General features: G+C 35.3%; 1 protein-coding gene across 8 annotated transcripts in view; it reads right to left on the minus strand.

Annotated features, from left to right (window-relative positions):
• DGKB (diacylglycerol kinase beta) overlaps positions 1-26,901 on the minus strand; it is a 350,303-nt gene that overhangs the window by 210,065 nt on the left and 113,337 nt on the right. For 5 of the 8 annotated variants that reach the window (XM_054161138.1, XM_054161140.1, XM_054161141.1 and 2 more), the window contains 5 exons: positions 25,447-25,545; positions 18,556-18,588; positions 14,917-15,033; positions 10,404-10,477; positions 3,498-3,572 (listed from right to left, as the gene is read on the minus strand). In XM_054161138.1, coding sequence (XP_054017113.1) covers positions 3,498-3,572; positions 10,404-10,477; positions 14,917-15,033; positions 18,556-18,588; positions 25,447-25,545 — 398 coding nt within the window. The remainder of the gene's footprint in view (positions 1-3,497; positions 3,573-10,403; positions 10,478-14,916; positions 15,034-18,555; positions 18,589-25,446; positions 25,546-26,901) is intronic. The other 3 variants (XM_054161144.1, XM_054161142.1, XM_054161143.1) reach the window with 2 other exon arrangements.

The raw sequence follows: 26,901 nt of genomic DNA on the forward strand, positions 1-26,901 counted from the left end.
CATGTACATATTTTTCTATAGATCATGTACGTAAATCTTGACAAAAACAGCTTCAAATACCTTAGCTTAGGCATGCTAAGGAGGTACAAGAAGCATCCTTGTTGCTGTCCTTACAATTCTCCAAGTAACATCCCATCCATTATGGAAGTAGGTGACACATCCACTTGAGTAATTGCACATTCAGATATAAATACTAAAACTCATTGTAATCTTGTTCAAAGTATTTTTCTGTTGACCTGCTACACAGTACCATCTTCATTAAAAAATGCATAATAACTGATACTATGAGAAGGTGGGTTGTGGCTTTCTTCAGGTTGGTGGGGGGTTTTGGTTTTCTTAGGTTTGTTGGTTGGGTTGGTTTGGGTGTTTTTTGTGGGGTTTTTTGTTGGTTTTGGGGGAAGGTTGCTTTGGAGTTTTTTTGTTGCTTTGGGTTGGGTTTTGTTTTTTAGCTTCGTTTTAAGGGAGAGGACTGAACAGAAAAATGAAATGTGATATTTCCAGATTTCAAAGAAATTAAAATATGGCCCTTCCTCATCTGAACAAAGATTATTTTAACCTTGTTCCAGCTCAGGTCTGTATGGAGTCCTTTATTCCAACACAGTTCTATGAAAGAACATGGTTATCCCATGGAAGACAAGAATGAAAAACCTAGTGATTGAACTGTTGGCTTTTTCAAAGAAACATACAATGGTTTCACAATTCCCCTAAGAATTAGGGGTTTATTGGTCTTCTATTTCTCTTGTCTTTGTGATCTAAACATGAGCTACTTAAGAGTTTTCATAGAAATGAACTGTAAATACTTAATCATGTTAGGCACAGATGTTTGGAACTCAAGTTAGAAAACTTGTGAATGTTATCCTCTTCATTGATGACAGCAGCCCCCTCTTCATTGATGACAGCAGCCCATGTAGGTTAAAGCAGACAGCTTGGCTCTACCAGCAACATGCACATTTTACCTTGATAATACAAAACGTTCTATAGGTTGAGCAAACATGTCTGAAATCAGTATTCAAACAAAAAAATACCTCAAAAGACACCCAATTAAAGTGTACTACAATAATCATAGATGCTTTAAAATAAATACACATTATGTTAATCCCTATCCACTAAATAGCAGTGACTGGTATGAAGAATACAGTTTTGTTTTTCTCTGCGCTGTACAATCCCCCACTCTGTTCCATTTCAATATAAATGACACATATGGCAATATTAAATAAATGCAGCATTTTGATTGACAATCAGTATAAATGACATTATAGAGATGGATGAGTGAGTGGATAGATGAATGGATGGATGGGCAGGTTTTATTAGGCAATCCAGCCCTTGCAGAATGGGAAACAAGGACTGATAAGTGAAATACAGAGTTTATTCAACTGCTCACTTGAGGGACAAATTATATGCAGCCTTTATAGCACCGCTAGAGGCAAGAAGTGATGGCAGGAGATAAACTGGAAATTTGAGATTACTCCTTTTTGTAGAATGAAAAAAAAATAAATCAAAATAAGCTTAATAAAATGCAGTGTGCTTGAAAATTAATTAGAAATTTCTTCAAAGCAACTCTGAACTAAAACTATTTTGATTCCTTAAAGGAAAAGAAATAGAAAATATTGTATTAAAAAAAACCTGTCCCATTCGAAAGAGTCAAGTTTAAATCACTTCAGTGCAAGGTTTCAGTTTGAACTTAACACTGCCCTCTTGTGCTTCTGCTTTAAAATACATTTTTCTTTGCATCACAAGGTACATGAAAGTTAGAAGTCAGTAGCGGACACAAATGCAGACAGAAAGTGGGGCTTGATTTTATCTCAGTTTGGGAGTTTAATTGTTTGATTTTGTTCTGTTTATAAAAGAAAGTTTCAGTAAAATAACACGAATTTGAGCAAGAATATCTCAGTTGTTTTAAAATACATCAACTAAATCTCTAATATGCATTTTCATTATAATGTACGTAAAACAATATCGGTTACTAGTTTGGTCTCATTTGAAATTTCTTATAAATTCCAGAAATAAGTTTCTGCAATTTTTCCTCATCTACTTCCTCTATGGACTAATACTACTTACATTTTCCATGTGTTTCAAGACCAGTGTAACAAAATACAAACAAAAAAGACCATTTGAGCAAGAAAACAACGTTAGAATTCAGGTACAGGATAAAATTACCTGCATGAAGGAAATAATGTATGCAATTAGTTGCATCTCTTGAGCAGGTTTTGCACCATTCTGCTGGTTGCACGTTAACCATCCCATACTACAAGACATCCTGAAAATCTTAACTTTAAAAAGGACTGTGTCCAATCTTCTTTTACTTTCATCAATGCTATACACATCCCAAGTCTAACAATATAAATTAACTGAGAGCTAATGTAGAATGGTTTTAAGAGAGAACAGCTTCCTGTGTATTTGGCCTTAAAATCAAAAGTACCACAGAAACTATCAGAACATATTCTTTTCAGTACTCTATCTGTGACAAGTGGAATACAACTTTGCAAGTTACAAACTGTGTCTATGGCTGCCTCAAATTTGTTCTCCTCCAAGTTAAAAAGAAAAAACAAAACACAAGTATAAACCAAAAACGTATAAAACAAAAAAGTATAAACTCTGAAGAGTATAAAAAAGAAGTATTCAAGCAGTGTAAACTTCCTGTCAGTGAACATGTCTCTCCGAAAACCCTTCTGCAATTCTTCTCAATGATGTAAAATTTCAAGTATCAGTGACATAACTAAATAACATCCAATGTACACAAAATGATACACATACTACATGTTCTATCTGTCTGTTCTCCTCTACCAAAGTACACAGTACTTAAAAAGGAGACAATTTCAGGAGGTAGGAGTTGGTAATGAATATACTGGATTCTCCTGTTTTCACATGAATGTAAAATAGGAAGAATCAAGGAAGAAGTATATTAGGTGAGTGACTGCAACACTACCTGATTCAGAACACGCTTCAGTCCCTGTACGAAGTCACTGCCAGCATAATATAGCCTGTCCAGTCATTTTCTGCCCACTACATCCCCAAGATTACAGAACTGTTAAGCAGTGCACAGCAACTGTAATTTGAAACAATATTCTATATTTGACATGCATAAGAATACATATCTATAACACACACACACACATATATATATTGCATGGATACACATGTATGCGCTTATGTGGAAGAAGTGTGCCTCCTGTAAGTCCATCGTTCAGGCTGCTTGATATTTGTAACCTCAAAGCAACCCTGTCATGAATTGATTGCTGATATAGCAGTAAAAGTCATGAAGAGAGAGAAATTTATCTCACAGTTCTTACAGAGTACTGCATGTTTATCAGTAAAACAAACAGTATGTAGTTTCATTTATACCTGTAAACAAATAATATCTGTAAATTTCTGCAGGCATTCAGAGGTCTGCAGTGTTGATGCATTGAAAACATGCTATATGTGCCTCAGTCGGTTCATTTGATTATGTAGCATTTTATTAAATGAGTTCCTGGTAATAACATTAACTGTAGACTTACCCTGGCATTGGTCCATTTCCAGAAAGACTATAAACTTGACGAGGATTTAAAAGGTACTGAAATTTTCTATAAATTCTGAAGAGGTAAAAGAGACAAGTAGAAAATATTTACTTACATGTTTGGAACTTTTTGTTAAACCTATCAAATGAAATAATTAAAGAAGGTAACATGCACTGTAATTATTTGAATCAGAGGTACTCATTTATAACAAAAAATAATCAAATGTTTGAACATAGCAATTATAATTCATACATGCAGTGTAGTGTGGGCATAAAATCCAGACAGAAGTGCTACAAGCAATCTACAGTTCAAATGTGGGATATGGGCATAAAAAAATAGGATAAGGAGGTACAGTGAGAAAAGAAAAGGCGAGTCAAAAAAGCACACTGGTTCCTATTAAAATCACTCTGGTAAAGGAGAGGCCTATTCCTGAAATCTATTGCTACAATTAATTGTAAGTCAAATTGGCTTTGCTACCCACCAAAATTTCCACATAGGCTAAACAACATTCTGAAAAAGCAAATCTATTGTAAACTACATCTCCTTTGGCTCATATTTGAATGAGAAAAAAAACCTGAAACCATTCCAAAGCATTGTTTTACTTAAAATTACACATATTTTAAAATTATCTGAATAATAGGAAGCAATTTATTGATATAGCATGAAAAGCATTGTCCTACCCATAATAGATCCCATTTGCACACACTTCTTTAAAAAAAAGTATATTTAAAAAAAAGGCCTTTATAAATTTGAGGTTACTTGTCTTAAAAATATGACATTTTGTTTCTTCATTACAAACATTAGAAATGTAATTTCCGACATTGATTACGGTGTATTAGCTGCTTCATTTATTACACAGAAACAAGTAAGCACATGAAAGAGCTGGAGCACAGAATGAATATATATATACCTGAGATCTATGCAATAGTTTAAAATAGAAACCCTTTCTCTTCCTTATTTTCTACTGCCTTAAATAAAACAGGAGCATAATAAGAACTGAATTTGAAGTTAAAATGTCCACATTTTCAAATTCAGTAAAACAAAACTGTGCACATGTGTACACTGAGCAATTTATTTTATTACTAATCAGGCTATGTGGAAGACAAGGATGTAATACCAAATATGAGCTAATTTATAATTATCTCTAAAGCTGCCCACATTTTCTTAATTTCTCAATCATTTAGTGATATCAGTTCTCTCCATAAAGCATTGTATTGAATCACAGTCACACCATCTATTCTTGATGCCATTCCTGACAGAAAAAGTCAATGTGAAATGACTAGTTTCACTTTACCAGCATGCACACATCACTGTCAACCACAGTGAAGACAATTAAATCAAACATTTGACAGCATACATTCTTTTCACTTGCAGCATTTTACCAATGTAAAACTATGCCACTTTTAATTTTCTAATTAGTAAAGTGTAAGTTGCTTCTCAGTGACATATAGGATTTAAACTGGTTAAGGGTGCTATCTTAATTTGCAGAGCTGATAAGAAGAATTTTGTGAACAGTAATGTTATGAAGTCCTAAATGCTCAGAAGTTATTTGTCTAAACATTTGGTACTAGACAACACACTCGACGTTACCTACACTCACAACAGTATTGTCAGGTTATCAGTGAGATGCTATAAAAGCCTTCTTAAAGAAGCTAGGTGTCTCCAAGCAAAACCAAGAAGTTCCACCTGCAATAATAAAATGATTACGTGGAATCATACTTGATTCAGTGCTTATCACTAATTGGTAGCAACTGAACACCAATATCTGATAAGCATTCTATCCTGATTCATGGAAATTAACGTATCATGCTTTAAGTTTTTGTATCATATTTATGTATGCTAGCCTGTGTGAAAATTGCAAATTATTTGAGTACCTATGAATGGAAAGAACCACCAAAGTGACAGAAACTGTCTATAAATGTTTACCCTCACACCAAACTGTAACTAGATCTAACACACTCAAGATGAGGAAATGGACAGCAGTTTAGCACAGTACCAAACAGCTGACTGATACTGACATGTCTCAGAATATCTTACTTCCACAGGTAAGAAAGGAATTGCACCTGGTTTCTTTGTGACTGGAGATTTGTGCTGACAAAACCATGGGTAATGCCCCAGAGGACAGCTTTTTGTGATGGAATGAAATTTCATAAACCAAGTCAGTTCATGAAATTACCGCTAGTCACTGCCACCTCCATTTGGCAGTTGACATCTTACAGTCAGCACAGACTCAACACAGGCTATTAACAAACAGTTGTGCTTTTGTAACCACTTGCTGGGTTATTCTGTGATCTGGAAAACTAAACAGATTCAACTTAAAATGCATACCCTCAGAAAAGTTTCTTGATTGTTATTTCCTCCCCCCTTCACTTAAATTACGTCCATGATCTCATAAAAACCTCAAAATAGCTGTTCTAGCATAACTGAGGAGGCAGAAAATTACAGGAGTGGCCAGCAGGGCTGAGGATATCTTCAAGCAGCTCTGCCCCGCCTGAAAAAAAAAATACTCGAGTGCACCCTGCACCGAGTGAGACTGAGCTATCTTCTCAATTCACAAGATCATTCTTTTAGAGAGACAAAAGAAATAGACAGAAACCCAGTAGCAATTCAAAACTGGCAGTGAAGTTGACTACATAGGGAAAAATCCGGCCATAGCAATGCCTTGTGCCAACTGGGGGATGCATTTTTAGTCATCTAGGAAGTGACTATTCAAGACATAGTATAGGCTTCATTTTGCTCTAACAGCAGAGAAGAAAGAAGACAAGAATTCCTCCCCCAGATTAAGAGAATGCTAGTGATCTTCTCTCTGAGATATACAACAGTTGAAAAAGATAATTTCAAATTGCTTCTATATTTTATCTCAAAGCTAAATGACAGTTTAGAACACCAGATTAATCAGAGAGTAGAAGCGAAGAGCCACTATGAACCAAAGTTACTTGAAAACAACAAAGGTCAAAGATATCAACCTGTACTGCACAGGCAGTGAACATGGAGTCAGCAGGAAACGTCAGCGTACGGAAGCTGATCTCCAGTGCATCCAACCGCACATTTGTCAAGGAAACGTTGTTTAAACTCACCTGCTGGTCGGGCAAATAAATTGGAAAATAGGGAAGTGGAAAACAAAGTAATGAGTATGGCAAAACAACAGCATGATTTACAAGGACTCTTACGTTAGAAGCACTACCCTTAACAGAAGTTTTTTTAGAAGTGCCACATGCTTGTATATTCTTTCTGTTTAAAGAAACTGTTTTGTCAATGATGCACTAAATATATACATTCCATGTGCAGATTATTGAAAGCTGATGTCTTGATTAGTCAGGACTGTTAGCCCTAGGATGTAATGAACATAGTGCAATTTTCTGCTGATTAAATGAACCACACCTATCCATTAGGTACAATCACTGAAAACACTGTATAAGAATCACACTGTAACCACTGTGATACAGCCTGAGGAAGACACTTGACTGTGTTTGCTGAATTCCTATCTAATCTCATGCTTAATTAAAACCAATTTTTGGTGTGTGAAACAACCATCAATTCATCAACTTCACTTCTAATTTACTACTTTTTATTAATAAATGTTATATTTTTGTTCTATTTTATTATAAACATAATATTATCCATTGGACTAAATAATTCAAGTCCAAATAACTAGATGCATTTGTGTCTCAGGTGATGGATAATGAGTATTAATCTCTCCATTAAGAAGTATAACTAGCTTATTTTTCATAGTTCTTTATTTTGCAATTATATTTGAAAGTCATAGCATTGGCTTTTACAAGAGAAATCTCAGAAAAACATATTTATCACTGCACACTTTGCAAAACTTTGTCTTTCTAACAAGAATCAAAGTTTTGAAACATATTGATAAGGTTAGATATGGTTGTAGAGAAAGCATTTTTGTGTTCCGAATGCAGTTCTTCTACACACACTTTTGTTTCCCACTGCCCTTCTGTTCCAACATTCAAAGCTCAACGGCACTTTTTCTGCCTTAAATTGATCTTCAGTTCACTCCCTTTGCATTTAACCCATTTGAAAAACAGTTGCAAAATACAAAAGGAAATGACAGTATTACTGGGGGAGTGCATTTATTCAGCTGATTGTCAGATGGATGAATACACTCTCCAAGTATAAGGGCAATGAAATGGGATGGGTTACCATATGGCAAGGTATAAAATCTCATACGGGGAACTGTGGGAACACTGGAGTCTTGACAGTATCTGCAATAACCTTTCTGTGTTCAATGAAAGTCAATTAGAAATCATAACTTCATTCACTGTGATCTCTCAAACACAGAAAATCCTAGGAATAACTTTCAGTAAAAGATCACCTTAATGTGAATGAGACAAGGTAATGAAATTCTCATCAACAAAAAACTAGGTGGTTCTTTTTTTTTTTCAGTCATTGCTGTGGAATTTTTGTTTTTGCTGCCTTTTACAGTCTATCCTCTACTCCTAGCCTTTCAATACCTGACCATATAATAAAAAGTCTGATTTGAATCACCACAACTGTGTATTTTGCAAAGTTATTTGTGCCCTCAAACGTCCTGTGATTTTAATTATCACAATACGTTAACGGGCACAGGGAAATACGAGATTCTTCTTTCTGGTTACTGATCGCAGAGTAGCCAGATAAAAAGAGGAAAAGTGAAAAAGGTAAATACTATTTTTCTTTCAAAATGTCTTCATCCCTTAGATTACATCTTTGAGCTAATATCGACCCTTAACAGCCTTTAAAAAAAAATAAATTATTATGCTACTGGATACGAAACATTAACACCTAAAAGGCAGAGGGTAGAGGGTAAAGCCCTTCTCATTAAATAGTCCCTATGTGGATTTTTTTAAACCTTTGTGAACCTAGTTTTTAGATCTAACCATGCAATATTATGTCTAGCTGGTGAATGACTTGAGATATGGTTATATGATTATGCAGTTAACCTCCTGATGTGCTGCTCCTCATACAGAAATATTGAGTGCAACCTTGACACATTCATATGCAATTCAACATTTTATTTAGTGCGGTATCAAAGCCAATTTAAGAGGTTCTCATACTTCACTATATTCAACTGTTGGTGGCTGCCCTCATACCATGCACTTCACTGTGTAATGATGCTTCTAGGTAATGGTTCCAGTGAACGAAGCATGCGTAAGGCATTGTTTTTTAAAATTCAAATCATTCCTGTGATCTGCTTGGCCTCAGTAACAGTTGTGTTAACGTACACTTAGAAGTGTCAGACTGCAAGGCGTGAATAGGAACAGGGGCTTGGGAAGGGGATCAGGTTTTAAACTTGCTTTTGCCTTTGAGAATATGTAACACTTCAATGACATCCCTTGTGCATTAAGCCCATTCAGACAGTAAGACTTGAGACCAATTATGAGCTGGGAACTGAAAGCTGCGAAACAGCATGTCATGAAATTGTTAAGCTGCTATGTAAGTGCAGCTCTCTAACCTGCCTCTCACCTACACTATTCCAGACCAGATCCCTGATCTGCTCATTTCATACCAGTACTATAAAAATGTGCTTGTGTATTACCTTCCACAATGCCCTTGACTGCACAGATGACCAGGGCCACCTCACACTGCTACTGTCTGGAATGTGAATGCTCAGGATTGATCATGTTGTTTTGTTGTGATTGCAAAGCACATTCTTGAAACTGTTTAGATTTAATGTTTTAGATCATTAACTGCCTTTGACACAACTAGCATTCTTGGCATTGCTAGTATCAAGGTATACCAGTCCAGCAATTACATAATTCTCCTAAATGACAACCTGTTCCCTCAAAGGCCTTCAAATACAGTTTTGGTTAAGCGTTCTTCAGCAATAAGAATTACCCTAACATCTACTCTGTAAGATTTTGTCAGTTTACTTAAAGGGACACTGCTCAAAAGAAGTGACCTAATGGAGGCTGTAGGGAAGAGGTAGGGAAAGATGACCCACTGGCAGTTTATTTGCTCAGTTCCTAGGTTTAAGAATTATCACACTGGATCCCTCCTTTTGTTTTTTTTTGGGTACCACATCAGCAAATATCCACAGGTGTCATCTTCAGAGCGATCTTGGCCAAAAGACCACAACCTTTTACAAGAGCTGAAACATAAACTGTAGCACCCATGTGGTAATACAGACCATAAAAATCTGGGGATTCATGTGATGGTCAAAAATGGCCATTTTGTTAGCACCTGTGATTCTGAAACACATTCTGAACGATATGCTCTGGGTGGGACTAATTCAGCATCAATGCTTGAGCATGAAGGACAGAGTAGGAGAATGGTTCTTTCCTCTCTTTTGTCATGTCTCTGATACACTAACATTTAAACATAAACTTAGGCATTTTAAATGTAAAACAATGCAATTACTGGTACATAAAATTACGCATGTGTTTAAGCATGGGTGACTGGATTGTTAGAATGCTTCACATCTACAGAAAGCTGAAGGTTTCTTTGTAGGAAATCCTATGGAGAGGCTGGAGAGTCTACATACTAAATCACTGAAAGGCAAGTAATATGATGGAAAATGGTTACTATTCCAAATTGAAGTTATTGGCCTGCCTGCATATTTATTACAGAGATGAAAACAAAACTTTTACAACTTAAAAATGTCAATGGCAAACAGAGCAACTTACATTTCATGCAAATCACACAAAATGACACACTGAGTATAACTATTTGCGCTGACAAGAACTTTTATATAGAACTCATTCCAGTTTTTCACAGCAGAATTTACAACTATATGCTAGTGTGTACCTCTCCTAAACAGGGCAATAGGATCTTCACATGAGGCCTGACAGTATAAAAGGTTGGATCTCTTGTAAAACACAAACTTTTAACATTCATTTTTTAAATATGCCACAGACATAAGAAAAGAGGAAAAAGGGAAGGGAAAAAAAAAAGAGATAAAATAAACCTTACCTTTCTCCTTGTTTCCCACCACTTTTAGGATTGACAAAAACTAAAAGTGGATGAGTGCCTGGAACTGGAGTGATCTAAAAGAAGGGAATAACACAGCCACTCATTAATGCTGTGTGTTGCATTCATTTTTCCCTACAGTAGACAGAAAACAAAAAGCTTAATGCAAACTCTATGTTATGCTATGTAATCCAGCTGGAAGCAATTCCATAGTTTGCAATAATCCTCACTTCATTAATTTGCCACAAATTGCAAGCGACTTTTTCTTATTTTTTTAAAAGTTGTCTGTCTTGCAGCTGCAATGCCATTTTCAACTTTTAGTTCCATTAGAATACTGATATCCAGCAAGAGAAAGGAAAAAATTAAATGCAAGAAATGCATGACTGATTCTGATAGAAATTTCCTACGGAAAAAGCTATGAGGAGATTTGTACAGAGCAATGACACTCCACTAGACAAGCCAAATTTAAAATTTAAACCTAGTGCAGTAACTTTTGATTTTTATTTTAAACTAGAGAAATCTACAAGGTTTGATGTGCCATGAAATCACACATTTTTAAAATTTTAACAACCATAACAATAAATTCTTTTAAACAGCTTAGAAAGCTGAAAAACTTCAAAAAGTAGAGAAGAAAACATGGAAAATGGGCAAGCCTGTGGAAAAGAATGGAGAGGATATACTCACAGAAATAATATCCTAACAATATCCTAACCCTAACTCTTCCATGTTTTTAAACTCCTTTGTGTTTGGAAAGTTTTACAGGTTCAAATTAATGTTTAGTTTTACAAACTAACATCTTCCTTCTAAGTAATAATGTTAGCATGCATTCTCAGATAGATACTGTAAGATGTGCATGGTCACTGTCTTTGCTCCATAGACTTGAAGAACATAAAAACTTTCAGATGATCTCTCTCTAATACCTGGGTTTAAATGATAAAGCTAGACTATTCATATTTAAAATTATCACCTTTAGACACATATCAATTCCAGAATGTTTAAAAGCATATTAAGAACTCAAAGTCAACACCTCCAAAGGCATGCATTTACAACTTCAGAGATGAAGCTTAGATTGTCTCTGTTTCAAAATGATACATTGAAAGCTCTTGCTCCGAATACTTATTCCTGAAATAACAAAATCTTTTCAGCTGAAGATTTCATAAAATGTAATTTAAGGCAGAATCTGAAAAACATGATGGCTAAGAAATCTTACAGGCATCCTAGAAACATAGGGCCATAATCCTAAAGCCATCTAAAAGCACTCTTCTCCTAGTAGTGTCAGGCACTAGCGTGTCAGCTTCATCCATAACTTCACAAGCAGTGGATACAAATCTGTTCCAATACATACAACAAATCATGAAAATCTTCAGCAAGCTCAGTGGAATGAAGCCTCGCATAGAACCAAGCCAGTTATCACATTCTGGCACAGTAAAGTGCTGTAAGTTGAAACATATATCAAATTTGCAGGATATACTGAAGTTTGTCACATATTTAATTTTTATCTACTTTTAAAATCAATTTTAGTTATTTAGCCAATTCCCATGATGTTTGTTCCTGTGAACTAAGTGTAAACCAATGGTGCTCATTGTGACAGAGATGGACTACCTACTGAAATCCCTTAGGACGCAGGTTAATTAATGAGACTCATCCTAAGGTTATACATGATCTATTACTTCCTCTAATTAGAAATAATAATCCTGATCATTATGCTGGTTAGCTAGAAAGAGTAAGATGAATGTGCATAACTATGATTAATTGTCTTTAAGTCGTGCAGATCTCCAATGCCACTAAGTTATCTGCTCACCGCTGTCTGATGGAAGGAAGGTTTGGTCTTGAAACCCTTCTCAACAGAAGCTAAACAAGGAATTTATTTCTATTAAAAATAATTTATTTCAAAGCATGACCATATTATTACAAGTGGAAAGCTTAAGACCAGCAAAAATAATAAAAATAAATAAATCTATCAACCAGTTTGTACTCTACTTGATTCCAAAATAAGTTCTCTTTTTAAATAATGCAACTGAAAATGTCAACTAAATTGGGGAACTTTATGGAATCTTAATCTAGCTTGATTTAAAGGCAATGTCTATGAAGTTATTGGACATGTGATTTAAAACTGGGGGAAAGGGAGAAAAGTGTGGACCAATTACACATAGCTTAAGCAACATTGAAAACAGTGGTCTAACAGGACTAGAATGAAGATTTGCTGAGTATCAGAAATAACTGCAATTAACATAAAGATCAAGCTTTCTGAACTAAAAAACGTTTCAAAAGAAGTCACAAAAATCCTTTCCTTGATCTCCTCGGGATCATGTTAAAATGAAACCATGCCAACAAAATCAGAATATTAGAATCAAAGTAACATGCTTGAGCCAGATATGGCAGAACTGAATTAGTGCACATTGATCAGCTGCATACTTCATTTTTTTTTTTGCTCCAGACCATCTTTGGGCAAAATATTAACATTAATTACCAATTATATTTACGGAATCTTACACCTCTGTGGAAATAGTTATACAAGTGAATTATGCAAGTGAAAAAAAACCCAACTCTAACAGTCTCATTGATCCCAGCCTTCCACTACAGCACCCTTTGAGATCCACTCAGCCTTCATGATGATCAGGTTATCATTGATACTGATCAAAAATTTAAGAATTGCTAAGATGGATTCCTTTTACTCAAAATCAGTTTTATCCCACAGTGAAAAATAAACACCACAGTATAATCATGGTCATCACTGGAAATTATTTCAAATGTTATCACCATGATTAGCACTATTTCATCATGCACTACCATTATAAATCTGGCATTACAGAATAATATCAAGCACTTCAAAAAATATCTCAAATCCATTCAATAATTTTTACAATCTTAGTACTCACTCTTTTATTCTCTCCTCCTCAAGCAATAATAAATAAAAGAAAGTATGAATTCTAGGCTTTGGATTCATCATGGAAAGAGAAGATAGAACAGAAATTTTGGATCATATCAAGAAACTTACAGAAAAATCTAGTATCTTAATTACCTGAAAAAGAAATTTTAAGATTGTGTGTGCAGGAGTCAGTGGTGCTATTCTGAACAGACCAGGTAGAATATCCCAGGCACTGTTTTGCACGAGTGGGAAAAATGCCTTAAAATATACTATGAGCATAAGCAATCCAGTGCTTGGACAAAAAAAAAACACACAACACAAATTCATAATGATACATGGTGCTGCTACTGAAAGGAGATTCCAGAAATGCTCCTCTGTCTAGCAGCTGGGCTCACTGGAATTGAACAGACATCACCCAAAAGTTAGAAAACTCTTGTTCTGTGCTTCTTTAAGCACGAGTCTCTTAGTCACACTGTGACTGATCAGACAGAACTTGAGTTCTCTGTCAATGAAAACTTTAGCCTTCTTGCTTCATGCTCTGTCACATGTGCTCAGGGTAACAGTGTAGCCTGTTAAGCACAAGAAAAAAGCCCTGAAAACCATGTATAACAATCACTAATATCTTACCAGACCATCTGGTAATATCTTACCAGACCATCAACAGACCATGCAACAGCATAGGTCTTATGGTTTGGTTTTTTGCTTGGTGTAGTTTTTTTGGTGCTTTTTTTGTACTTATTTTTCTTCCCCCTCCTTTTTTTTTGTGGGGGTCCATAACAAGGATGTTTCAGTAACCAATAAAATAAGTCTTTTTATTCTGACACAATAAGGTATATAATAAAAAAATTATGAGGTATACAGCATTTGATATATGGTAATGAAACGTTTTACAGTTTCATGAATCTCAACGGCAACACATAAAAAGATATAGAGAACAGTCAACAATGTATAGTAAATGCTTATCACATCATTATCATGATGATCACTTAACTCCTGAGGAAATAAAGCAGCAGCATTGTACATGTGAACATTGATTTTACTGAAATCTACTCATATTTCAAGAGAAAAAAAGTCAAGCAGCTCAGGTAGAAATTCTGGCATGCCTCATACCCTCCCTGAAATAACACTAGCTCATCACATGCACAAGTTTTCTTCCAAGCAGGAAAAACTCAATTTTAACTCTAGATACTGCCTAGATATAGGCAATATCTAGATATATCTAGATATATCTAGATATAGATCTAGATATCTAGATCTTGCTTCTCTCCACTCTTATTTTTGATGTGCCAAATACCCTGCTTGGAAATACCTGGAAAAATAACATCCTTGAATTTTACATCAGAACAGTAAACTTTTATAAGGTAAATTTGCACAATGCCGCATGACAAATAACTGAGTTCAGCTTGACCCCACAATACAAGTGGTTTAGATCCAGTTGTCTCTCCTTAGTCTTAGGAAAGCCTACTAATCAGATAAGAAGCAGATTTGCACTGCAGAATTCTCACAGAAATGGCAGAATTTACCTACTGTATTTATAAATATGTAAAAGAAGGGTGAAAGCATAGCAAATGTTTCACTTTAAAGATTTCTCACTCTATCATTCTCTTTATACCTACAAGTATCTCCTTAAAATAACAATAATCACACCTGAAGACCTTGTCCATCTACAGTGACGGAATTTGCTCTTTGCATTTTGTTGCGTTCTGCCAGTTTATTCATTTGCTGAGGGCAACTCTTCTCTTTTTTCACTGTTGCCTGTCTTTCCTTGAAAAAAAGAAAAGGAGAGAATGGAACATTTTAACATATTCTCTAGTGCTATACAACTACAATGAAATTGTGGCTCTATCAAGTTCTGTTTTGGTTGGTTGGTTGTTTTTTTAACTAGAGAGTAATGTCAGGTTCTGCTTTAATGAAAATGAGGTCTCAGTCAACTTATTACATATTGTCTGGCCACTTCACATAACATCTATCTATGTGCCTGGACATTCCATAATGACTAGCCAATAGATAGATGAGAAGTGTGCAGTCACAACACAAATTAATGCAACGATGTGAAAAGATAATCTGGCATTGGCATTCTGAAACGTGAAAGCAAACCACACAATATACTTGATTGTTTAATAAGCACATTGCTAAGAGATCAGTCATTTATTAAAATTTAATCCAACTACTAGCAAAAGTTGAATCTCTCAGAAGTACTGTACCACTTTGGCAAAATATACCTTATCTAAATGTACCATAATCAATTGGCTAAGTGGCTTTTTATAAAAGATGTATTTTGTATCGGAAAGAAACCAAAACCATGTAAGATTCTAGGTTGTTGGCAACTTTTAATGCTGATACACAGCACAATCAGATGGTTATTTAAAAGAGGAAAGCTTAGCAAAATATTCCTATAAATGTATTTCCAACTGTTGTCAGGTTATTTCAGTAAAAATAAATAATTTTTTAAAAAAGTCCTTGCTTTTTGTATCTCACTTATTCTACTTATGAACTTCACCTAGCATTCCCTTTTAGTATGGTACAAAAATGCACCATAAATTCAGACAGCAGATGTCCTCGATCCCAATTGCACCCCAGTTACTTCTCTCGCTTCGCAAGTGCGAGGCTTTAAACCAGTCAGGGGAATGGGCTGGCATAAAGCTGATGCACCAGAAAGGATCATGAAGGACTCTTGCACCCCCTGCAACTGCACTCAGTAAGCAGTTCATTAAATGCTACCATTCAAGCTCCACAGCAGGCCAAATCCACCTCATCCTTAGGGATTGCACTACCAATTAGCCCATGCCACACTTTCTGGAGAAGTTCAAACTGGTAAGAGACACTGACAAAGATTCTCTGGCCCAAGGGAGTATCTCCCAGATTAATACACAGTCATCTAATACAGATGGGGACCATCACTGCTTTTATATGGTCTTCGGTTTCCTTAAGTTTGGAGACTGACAGAGAGTCAATGTAGTCCTGACGCAACTAGTGGTCCAAGTCACCCCAGCCTGCTTTGGAGAACCAAGTGCTCTGGGGAACTGTAGCATCACATTTCATATAGAAGGACTGACAAACCTATGTCACAGACCAAAACCAGGGGAGTCTACACTATATCTTCTAAGCAGTAAGATTCCCAAGAGGCTGGGTAACCCTGCTCTTGGATGCTCTGAGCAATGTGATCACTTCGAGATGAGGTCCAAGAGTCTCAACTTCAGTATCACTGCTTTAAACAGAAACCAGTAAAAGTAATTAGAGCTATTCATCTCAGCCTTAACCTGCAAAACACAGACACTGTCCACATCATTATTTGACAATTCTTTAGATACTAAAACTAGGATGAGACAACCGGAGTAGAATTTGCCAGCTAACACAAAATAGAAATACATGATTTTGCACCTGAATGCACAACTTTGAAAATAACTGCTATTAAAAGTCACTACATTTCATAGTAAGTAAGCATACCATGCTACAAGAACTTTATACTAGGGCCAAAACCTGGCTCTTGGCCATTTTAACATCTTTAATCAAATTCAAAACAAATGTCAGTAATGCAGACACAAAAATCCTGATTTCTAACAAAAATTAGCAATGAAGAGCAAATCTTAAAAAGTCTAAAAATAAATAATTGTTAAGTGACAGTTCAAAGAACAAGGGAACAGAAAAGAACAGATCCAGCACACTGAGTATGTGCATTTAGAGAGGTTAAAAAAACCACTGCTCAGAAGAGGCCTACTAATAAAGTGTGGCACTAAAAATCTTCCTGCATATATCATGCTATTACTTAGAGGAAAAGTATTTATATACTGCTGAGAACTGTCTTTACGTAAAGGATGCTTACCACAGTACCCAAACCCGCTGTTATCAATCACTCAGAAGCAAAATGCAGTAACAATTTCCTCAAGCAAAGTTTTGGATATTAGGTTTTTGTTTGTTTGGTTTGTTCCAGCATGATACAGGGAGCAGCAAACACTCTCAGCCTTGGCTGCAATAACAGCATCCCTTCTTCAATTAATGTCACCTGTTCCATAAGCAAAACAATTACTTGACTCACCAAGAGAGCTTCTCCTAAGCAGTGACTACACAATATTAGGCCATACACCTCACACAATATAAAAGAAAAAAGTCTGTTTATGACAGAACTGTCTGGAGCGTTACTAAAAAATTCAGATAGGGGTGCCTGACCTCATTATTGTTGAAGGACTCCTTCCTTCAATGATGATTCTCGGAGAAAGTACGTATGTGATACTTCGTGTCATTCACCTTGCATGAGATACTACAATACACATCACCACCTGTACCAATAGTGCTCTCTGAAACATTTCTGAAGAAGCTGATTGGAGAGTCTAGATTTCCAAGAGTTACACATCCCATGATTTCTAGATATGTGTCATATTAGTGAGGCTTGGGCGTAATGTTTAAATGAAATACTATAACAGCGTGTATCTTAATTTTACTGAATAAATCTAATAATGGAATACAAAAATATTTACCCTTTCATTAAAAAAAATCACCTTTAAAATATTCTTATACAGATACTTTATGAAAAAGAATAATGGCTTTCTAATCCAGTTGTGCATGATTGTTTGAATAACTTTCAGGGCCTATAACATTACTAAGCTATCAAAGAGCAACAGCGTCACTTTTAATGAGATAATAATAGCTTAATAAAATCATCTATGGATAACAGCCTACAAACTCCAGCAATGTTAAGACAAATTTGACATGCGTTGAATAAATGGTTTTACAATGCAAAGATTTATTTTTCTACAACAGAATTTATGTTTCTACAACAGCTGTGCTGTATTTAATATCTTGATAATCAAAGCATACAAAATGATTAATGTATCTGAACCATTTTGTTTAGTGGACATGCATGAGGTTGAGAGATACTGAATACAGCATTTTAAAAGCTATTGTACATTTTGACGGCTCAAAGAATCAAGCTTTTCTGTTCCTTGGGTACGTGTCATAGTACACACCATTCAAAAATAATACTTACCACAACAAAAAAATTTTTTTCCCCTTGAACTCCCACTGGGAATTCAATACCCAAGAACTGGAGCTTCTGTCATTCAGTATTGCTCCAGAAAGGTAACTGTCAGATAAGAACTGTTAAATTGTCTCTCTCCCTTCCAAACAGGAAAGAAGAAATTATATGTAAGACAAGGCCTTACAAATTATATAGAGACTACCACAACCAGGTTTTTATTTCAGCCTCAAAATGCACTTTATAGCAAAAAGAATGTACAAAATCATGATCCGTTAGTACTCGTGCGTACATGGATGCCTCCTGTTACGCACCTCTGGGAGCAAACTTCCTAAAGTGGGTAGTGTCTGTTGGAAAAAGAGAATGTTAGGCTGCAACACCAAACAGCTGGGATTGTAGGGGCATGGAGAGAGCACTCATGAGGAACGTTTCCTTGCAGCAGCTGTACTTAACAACAAGCATACACAGTGCTTCTTTACACATTTGTACAACCATAGTCCCCTCCAAGTTTTGGCTGTCATATTATACAGTTTGGATAGTACGTGTGGGATTATTTTAGCAACAGCTAAAAATATCAGAAAACCCAAGCACTTTGTATGTCCAAATAACAAAAAGGGATACTTGGTATCTGGGGAATACTCTTATTTTCTCTTCAGAGTCTTTGTATCCTCACCCAAAAAAAAGGAATCTTATTTAACAAGCTTTCCTCTGTGACTATTGACAAGCTATCCAACATTCATCCTCAAAGGGCATTTCTACTCATACAGTCTCTTCACACAAACCACTAATATTTAGAAATATCATACCCTATTGTACTGGTAACTAATGGCTTACTACCTAGTTACCTCTTTATGTTTTAACTGCTGGCACACAATTCTGTTCCAGCTCATCAAAAACCTTTTTCTGACCTCATGTCTTCCTGCATAAGTGCAAATCTATTTTTCTGGATTATTTTGTATGCAGCTGAGATGATTTAAAACTATTTATTTTATACACTACACAAGTAGTATTCATACATTAAACAGGACCACAAAGCCATTAGTGAATGGTTAACACCATTACACAGTTTTTCAAATAATTACTGAAAGCTTGAGACTACTTCTGTATATTAATACGTGCAAACAGTTAGTAAAAAAAAATAATAGTAAATTTTTATTCAGCACTATGAACCTTTAAAGTTGTTGATCAGGGGAATTTGACCACAGATCAAATGGAATGCAGGGATGTTTGCAGGATAAAAGCCTGAATACCAAACTGATACTTTGGTGGTGGTGGGTTTTTTTGGTTTTGTTTGTGTGTTTGTTGTGGGTTTGGGTTTTTTTTTGTGGGGTTCTTTTGGTGGTGGTGTTTTTGTTGTTGTTGGGGGTTTTTTTGTTTGGGTGTGGTTTTTGTTTGTTGGTTGGTTTTGGTTTTTTTCCCTCCCTGCCCCAGCAACATAGAGGAAGGTTGCGCCAGGATTCCTCAGAGCTGTTTTCACCAATAACATGAATCTCCAAAGGATGTAGAAACTGTACTTATTCTATGAAGGAAATATTAGAGTAGGCACTTTTACTGTTGTTATATAAACCTAGGTGGTATTCAAGAACCTCTTTATAAAAATTCCATTCCATGCAACTTCTGTCCATATTTACACCATAACTGAAGAGAATTAAAGATTCAGACAGCCTGCAAACCTCCTCACCAGCACTACCCTAAAATGCTGGAGAGTAATCTTTCTGCAATTTCTATTAGCTATAATATCAAACTCTTTTATGATTTAGATATGCTAAAATATTTTGAAAATTTACTTTAAAAAAAAATTGTGTCCACATGTCTAATTCTAAACCTATGTACACGCTAATCAGAAGGGCCAATATTAGAGGGACCACATCACGTTGCCTTGAAGGCTCACAGAGCTGTAGCACAGCTCTACATCCATCAGCTGAAGATAACAGTAATCCTGTGGATGAGATTAAGTGACCGGTATTCTTGAAAAAACACTGTCCAGTGAGCTGCACATAAGCATACTATAAAGGGCAGGCAAGACTTCTAATTTATCTGAGATCTGTCTTGATAGAAACATTTGCAGTAAAGAAAAAACCCAAACCAACAACAGATAAAAGAAATAAAAAATATAATCACATTATGTCTATCAGAAAGAGGTATTTTAGGACCCATAATACTAGCAGCCAAAATACATGGATAAAAGCAAGGCCAGAATGGAGACAATGTCATTTCAGAATTCTTTCCGAAACAGCTGACCACAATCCTATTCTGAACAAAGAATTGCTACATGATAACTTCACATACATTCTTTGTGTTGGTTGTTTAATATGGCTTAATAAAGATGTAAATAATTACACATAAAATTCACAATCAAGTATTTCTCATTTAGCATGTTGGATTTAGTTCATTTAGTTGGCTGAAGATAACCTGCCTGACATCTTGCATCCATTCAATACATGTGTCGATACGCAGCAACAGCAGGGCCCAAGACTTTTAATTTGATTTGCACCCTAAAATAAACTTGAGCTGCATCAGGCAGTTATATACACCACCCCAGAAAGGCAAAAGAGTTGGAAAAGGATTTTGAAAATTAAATCCTGTTAAACTCCAACAGGAGGGGACGTTAAGAAATAAACAGACAGACAGTAGTGATGAGTTGTGGGCAGGCAACTAGATATAACTTAAAATGATTGAATGGCTGCCATTTCAGTTTATCAGCATCTTATTATTTTAACATTGAACTGTGTTTGCTGAACAGATAATTAGTTAGGAAGATACATGTTCCTCCAGGGCAATTATTAATTTCCTTCTGACTTCAAAGAAATGAAAAAGCTCTTAGTGTAGATAAGCACACCATTATATTTCAAGTCTGGTTTAGATTCTCAGAGAACTAAATCTGCAATGTGATATGCAATTGAAAAGTGTTTTGTTTTGTTCTGTTTTTTTAAGTGTTTCAATTGCTATATCATTACTTAGGAGTCAACAAAGAGATTTAAATACCTCTCCCCCACCCCAGAGCATATATAATCAAATCACTTTTTCTGACAGTACCTTTGTTCAGAAACTCAGAATAAGTTTAGTACTCAATTTCAAAGGATAGCATTGCTCATGAAGATTTTTTAGACACTGCACTGACTTTCTGAGTCCATGTTGAGACTGGATTCAACTGAGTTAGAACTGACCTCTACTACAATATAAACAGAAGAATCACATTGAACCATGTTGCAGTTATAATACAGCCATTAGCTATTCTGCCTAGCCTCTCTAAATACTGAGAGTCAAAGAAAGTTCTTGTGAAATAATAATTTAATTACGGGTTCAACAAACTACATTAAAAATTAATTGCAAACCAGAAATTGAATGAAACTATTAATTGTAAAACTCCCATAGGCAATAGGAAAATCAAAATTGGCATAGAAATAATAAATATACATTTATTAAATAATAGGCTATTGTTGGTTGATCTGTTGCTATTCAAGGTTATATTATCTATTTTGGGGGGAAATAGAAAAACTGGATTACTTTTCTACAAACATAAATACACATTAGAACATCTTATATGTTCACATCAGTAAACAGCAAAGTAAAGGAAGGCATGAATTGAAGAAGGGGGCGTGGGGAGCAAAGCCGTATCATAAGGATACGTAAGGAGAGACCGATCTTTTTTATTCACTACTCACTCATCTCATTCCAATATCCAGTTTTTAACTTGGTTATGATCTAATTCTGTACTCTTAGTAGGCTAGGATTCAATTGAGTTAAAGATTTTTAAACTCACTGCCAGTCAACCTTATCATGAACTTTCATTATGTGCATGTAATTAATTGGGTCCAATGAACAATATCAGCACTGAGTTATAGACTTTTCCCCCCCACCATATAATTAGAATATAATTACCCACAGGATATCAGAATGATGCAAAACCTTTCCTCTAAATGTGCCCTCATTAGGAAACAAGTCTCAATGTACATTTATTCAATCAGTATGAATTAATTAAAACGTTACTGAAATAAAAGAGAGTAACATTAAAGTGTATCTGACATCTATTAAAAGACTATCACTTGAGATCTGCACACAGTTTATAACAAAAGTCATTTAACTTGAACAAAAAAACTTCACTGTATAACAAGCCTAATATACAATAAACAGACAAGCAAAAAGGACTAGTCTGAAAGTGTACAGACTACATTTTACTGACACATCTAAAAGCACTGCAGTGAGACAGGAAAAATCTTTATATGGCATTGAATCTAGAGAGGTACGCGATTCATTCATGACATACACAGTATGAACTGCATGAAGCTTCCCCATGGTTTCTTTTTCAGCCTATCATATTTAGGAATAACATTTGACAAGTTCCATTTTGTACAGTTTTGAAGATGGGAGACCTCTTATCTAGCTTTGACTGGCCTCTAACTTTGAAATGATCAAGCGTTTAAGTTCTCTCTCAAGCCATTAAGAAAAGGGCAGTAGGAGAGGATCATGTCAGTCACTTTATTTTAGAAGACTCCCTCTTCACCCTAAATGAGTTAACTCAGAATGGTCACCTGAGCTGAGATGGCTGTGTTTAGGAGGGAAGACATATGTAACCCTTTGTGATATTATAATCAGAAAGGATAGGGTTTTTAAAAATTTATTTATTCCTCACAGTTTTAGCAGTTATTTAGGACATTGATTAAAAACTGAGAGGATATGGACCAGAAGAACAAACTGCAGCTGAGACACCAGTTTGGTAGCTGTGGCATGATACATGGTGCTGGGAAATGTAATTTATGAAAAAAAATCTCTATCTCTGCAGAGAGTTGAGGCTAGAATCCACAGGAAATGAAGACATGAGCTATGCTGGATGAAAAAGGTGAAAATATGTATTTCCCTTAGTTTCACAAAAGGGAAAAGATGAAAAGGGATTTAGCCAGTACTCTGGAAGGAAAACTTATGAGAAGGCATCTTGGTCTCAGATGAACTCCAAGAATTTTCCAGGAGATGTCTCAACTTCTGAAGTTACATATGGAAGAGAGGGCCAAAACTTCTGAGAGGTCAAAGACATCGGATATTTCAACCTGCTGTTTTCCCACAAATATAATTTATTCTAGGGGAGAAAGAAATATATTCTTCTCCAATATCTCAAAATACTCAAGGATAAAGTTGGTACAGAAAGAATTGTAGTTATCTATTTCACCTTCCACATATGTGTTGCATTGCGAGAGTATTATTGCTCAGCTGATCACTGAAGCTAAGTGCCTGTCCTCGGTGAAAGACTTCCATTGTCAGGTCTATCAGATTGGATATGTTTGAGCACATTTCAATTCACAGGCAGACTTACGATTATATCTTTAGACAATTTGGACATGGTTACATTCACGGTTTTCATTTTCATTATTGAGAGTGCTGGTTTCACATACACTGAAGCATTATACTTCTCAGAAGGAATCCCCATAACTGGAAATGGGAGAAACTAATTACAAAATTACTAATGTAAATAATATGTACACTGGAATCAATTGTTTCTGGGAGGAATTTCTATTAGCTAGGTCAGCGATGTATCATTTGTAATGCAAGTATATTCAGGAATTTAATCCTGTTTTGGAAGAATCTACTAGATGAGCAAATACACTACAAAATTATAAAGTTCCCATTAAATCACAGCATAAAATAAATCCATTTCGAACAATAAATATTTTGCTGAAATACCTACTTTATATTATATTATTGGTATGTAATTCTGAAAGATGATTCTGATAGAAGAAAACATATTTACATCTACATTCGCCTTCAAAATTTGCAGATAAAACAAAGCTATTCAAGGGTGATTTGACCCTAAAGTGGTTTTATATATCCCCTCTAAGCAACTTAACTAAACTCAAATTGTGGAATGAAAATCTTAATTTCTCTGTCCCTCTTCCTCCCCTGAAAAGAAAATGCAGTTACGCAAATATAATTGAAGATGAAATTTCATGCTGAGGCTTTATTTAGTTTGTAAGAATGGCAAACGATAAATAACAATAAAATGGTAACAGTCCAATAACAAAATAATAACTTCTACATGTTAACTTTTAAGCATGACCTAAAATCCAGAAAATTAAATAATGTAATGCAGAATGTAATCATCCAACAAACTTAAAATAATATTTTACAATTATTGTTCAGATTTTGTCCAAGTAACATCAAAATTCTATTACAGACTAACTACAAAACTACTCTCATGACTTCTCAAAAATACTAAAAAATATTTTGTCAATATTGAAGTCAGCTTTCCATTGCTTTACCTTCATTGACAGCAATGGAATAGTCCCAGTTTACTCTAGAGTGTCCATTCCTTAGCAGATTTACAGACAAACAGCCAAAAGGACTAATCAGAAAACAAGTCATTTACAATAGGTATAAATACTATTCTTAATGTTCAGAAACAGATTTAAGATTAGTAGATATATTTTCCTGGGTTTTCCTCCTGCAATAAGTAATCGATTCTTAAGTTCAAGCATTTCTCTTATTATGAAATATATTTAAAGAGGACCACACATCTGTCCTGTTATTCAAGATGATGATGCTATGACTTTCATCAGCATAAAACATCCAATTTAATATATGAATACATAAGTTAATTCAGAAGCTCTTTTTTTTTTTTTCCATGATAAACTGGTCAGCTCTTTTCTATACAACCCACAGCATGCATTTTTATTTTCACTGAATTGAGTTATTGTTTTTGTGGACAGAGAAATTTACTGTGCATGACTGCAGAATAAAATATACCATAATGTTGATGCATAGCTTACTGCAAGACCAGTATCATCATTCTAGGTAACCTCCGGCTTAGATCAAAGACCTCAGCACTGCAGATATACAATATGCATCCCAAGCAAAAACTGTCCATAAGAATAACTTCATTATTCTGGGAAGTTGGATCTATAAAAGATGTAAAATGTAGAAGTGTTCTGCCTATACAGTTTCTGGTAAGTACAGCCTGAGTAAGTGATAAAACCTGAGTCAGATTCAGTTATAAAATGCCCTACAGAAAGCTCATTCTCACATGCAGGTAAATGCAATATGCAAAAGATAAGGCACACTTGTGCCTATCACACATCAGCCAGAATTACCCACTGTGTTTATGGTTCACACAGTTCTGTGTATTTAACAAATACTCTGGCAGTCAGCCCCAGCACCATTTTGGCAGTTACCTATGGCAGAGGATTACATGTGAAAGAAGTATGCAGACAACTCACCAATACTGCTGGGCAGATTGATGTAGGTGGTAAAATATGGTCCTTCAAAAGTCCACAGTCACATTCAGGTTTTAGATGTGAGGCACATTTGTTATGCAACTATGAGGAGACAGAAAATGAAGATTCAATTCAGACATTTTACTGCTACAATCTAAGAAATGTGGCATCCTAGAATGAGGTAATTAGTATTACTAACATACTACAGGAAGATGAAGCACACTGCATTGGAAAGCCTCTTAAGGTTGAATCAAAGAACAGTGGATCAAAACATTTTCCAGTTTGGAAACTGCACACATGGTGCAGCACACAAAATGAGAACACTGTATCTCAGTACATCAGTATAGTGTTATTGGAGACCAAAACCTTCATAAAACAGCTTCTTCATAAAACAGAACTTCTGTTCTGCTTACTAGTGGGCTATCTGGAGTAATTCAGGGCAGCCTTTGGCAATATTGGTGTAACTCTGCTTCCCATCTGAAGCTGATAGAATCATTACAGATTCGATTGAAATGCTGAAATATCTATGAAAATATATATGAAGTAAGATAACAATGTAAGAATGTCTGAGAGCTTCAAGCTATACCAGGGAAAATTCAGTCTTGATTTAATCAGTGTTCAGACTTTCTCTGATGGCTGAGGAACCTGAATTACTCACCTTTTTTTACTTTATTCTAAGCATTCATACAGGTTTCCTAAAAGCTATGACAAGAGTCCTACTCTGGAAACATGGAAAGAACATCTTCAAGTCTGCTGACTGAAAGAGCAATGGCTTATGTCTAAAGCGTTAAAAAGGTGGAAATGAAAAATGTGTAGAGAACCTCAGCCAAAAATGCCAACAAATAATGACATATTTATTGAAATATTTTGCATTAGCATTCAAGAGTTCTTGTTAATGTTTTAGGATTTAACTCAATTCAAATGTCTCTAAAATAGAATATTTCAACGTATATATCCAGGCACAGTACAAGGCATGGTTGTATGCCTGGATCATGCAAAGCATTCACATTTAATTGGTGTAAGTCACAATACTGTTAGAGATAGACACAATTAAATATAACTTTGTATCATGAAATTTGGTGTAATTTCAACTTCATGAGCTTAAAGGTCTTTTCCAACCTAAAGGAGTCTATGATTCTACTTCTGCATAGTCTCAATAAACTATGCTTGCGTTAAGTTCCTCAGGTAACATGCATTAAGTTCCTCAGGTAACATGCATTAAGTTCCTCAGGTAACATGCATTAAGTTCCCCATAGAGATGCCTTTTTTTTTTTTCTTTTGAGAACATGTATACTTTAATTAAAGAAAAATAATCAGGGTAATAAATAGTGGAAATTTTGAAGTGAAGTGAAAAATGTTATTTAACATGTGATTTAACTAGTATAGGTAGGATACAGCATTAGTTCAACAGGTTCAACAGCTGTTACAAAATCTGTAGTTCAGTTCTTCATCTGTGTA

Source organism: Dryobates pubescens, chromosome 4, assembly GCF_014839835.1.
Source record: "Dryobates pubescens isolate bDryPub1 chromosome 4, bDryPub1.pri, whole genome shotgun sequence".
Lineage (NCBI taxonomy): Eukaryota > Metazoa > Chordata > Aves > Piciformes > Picidae > Dryobates > Dryobates pubescens.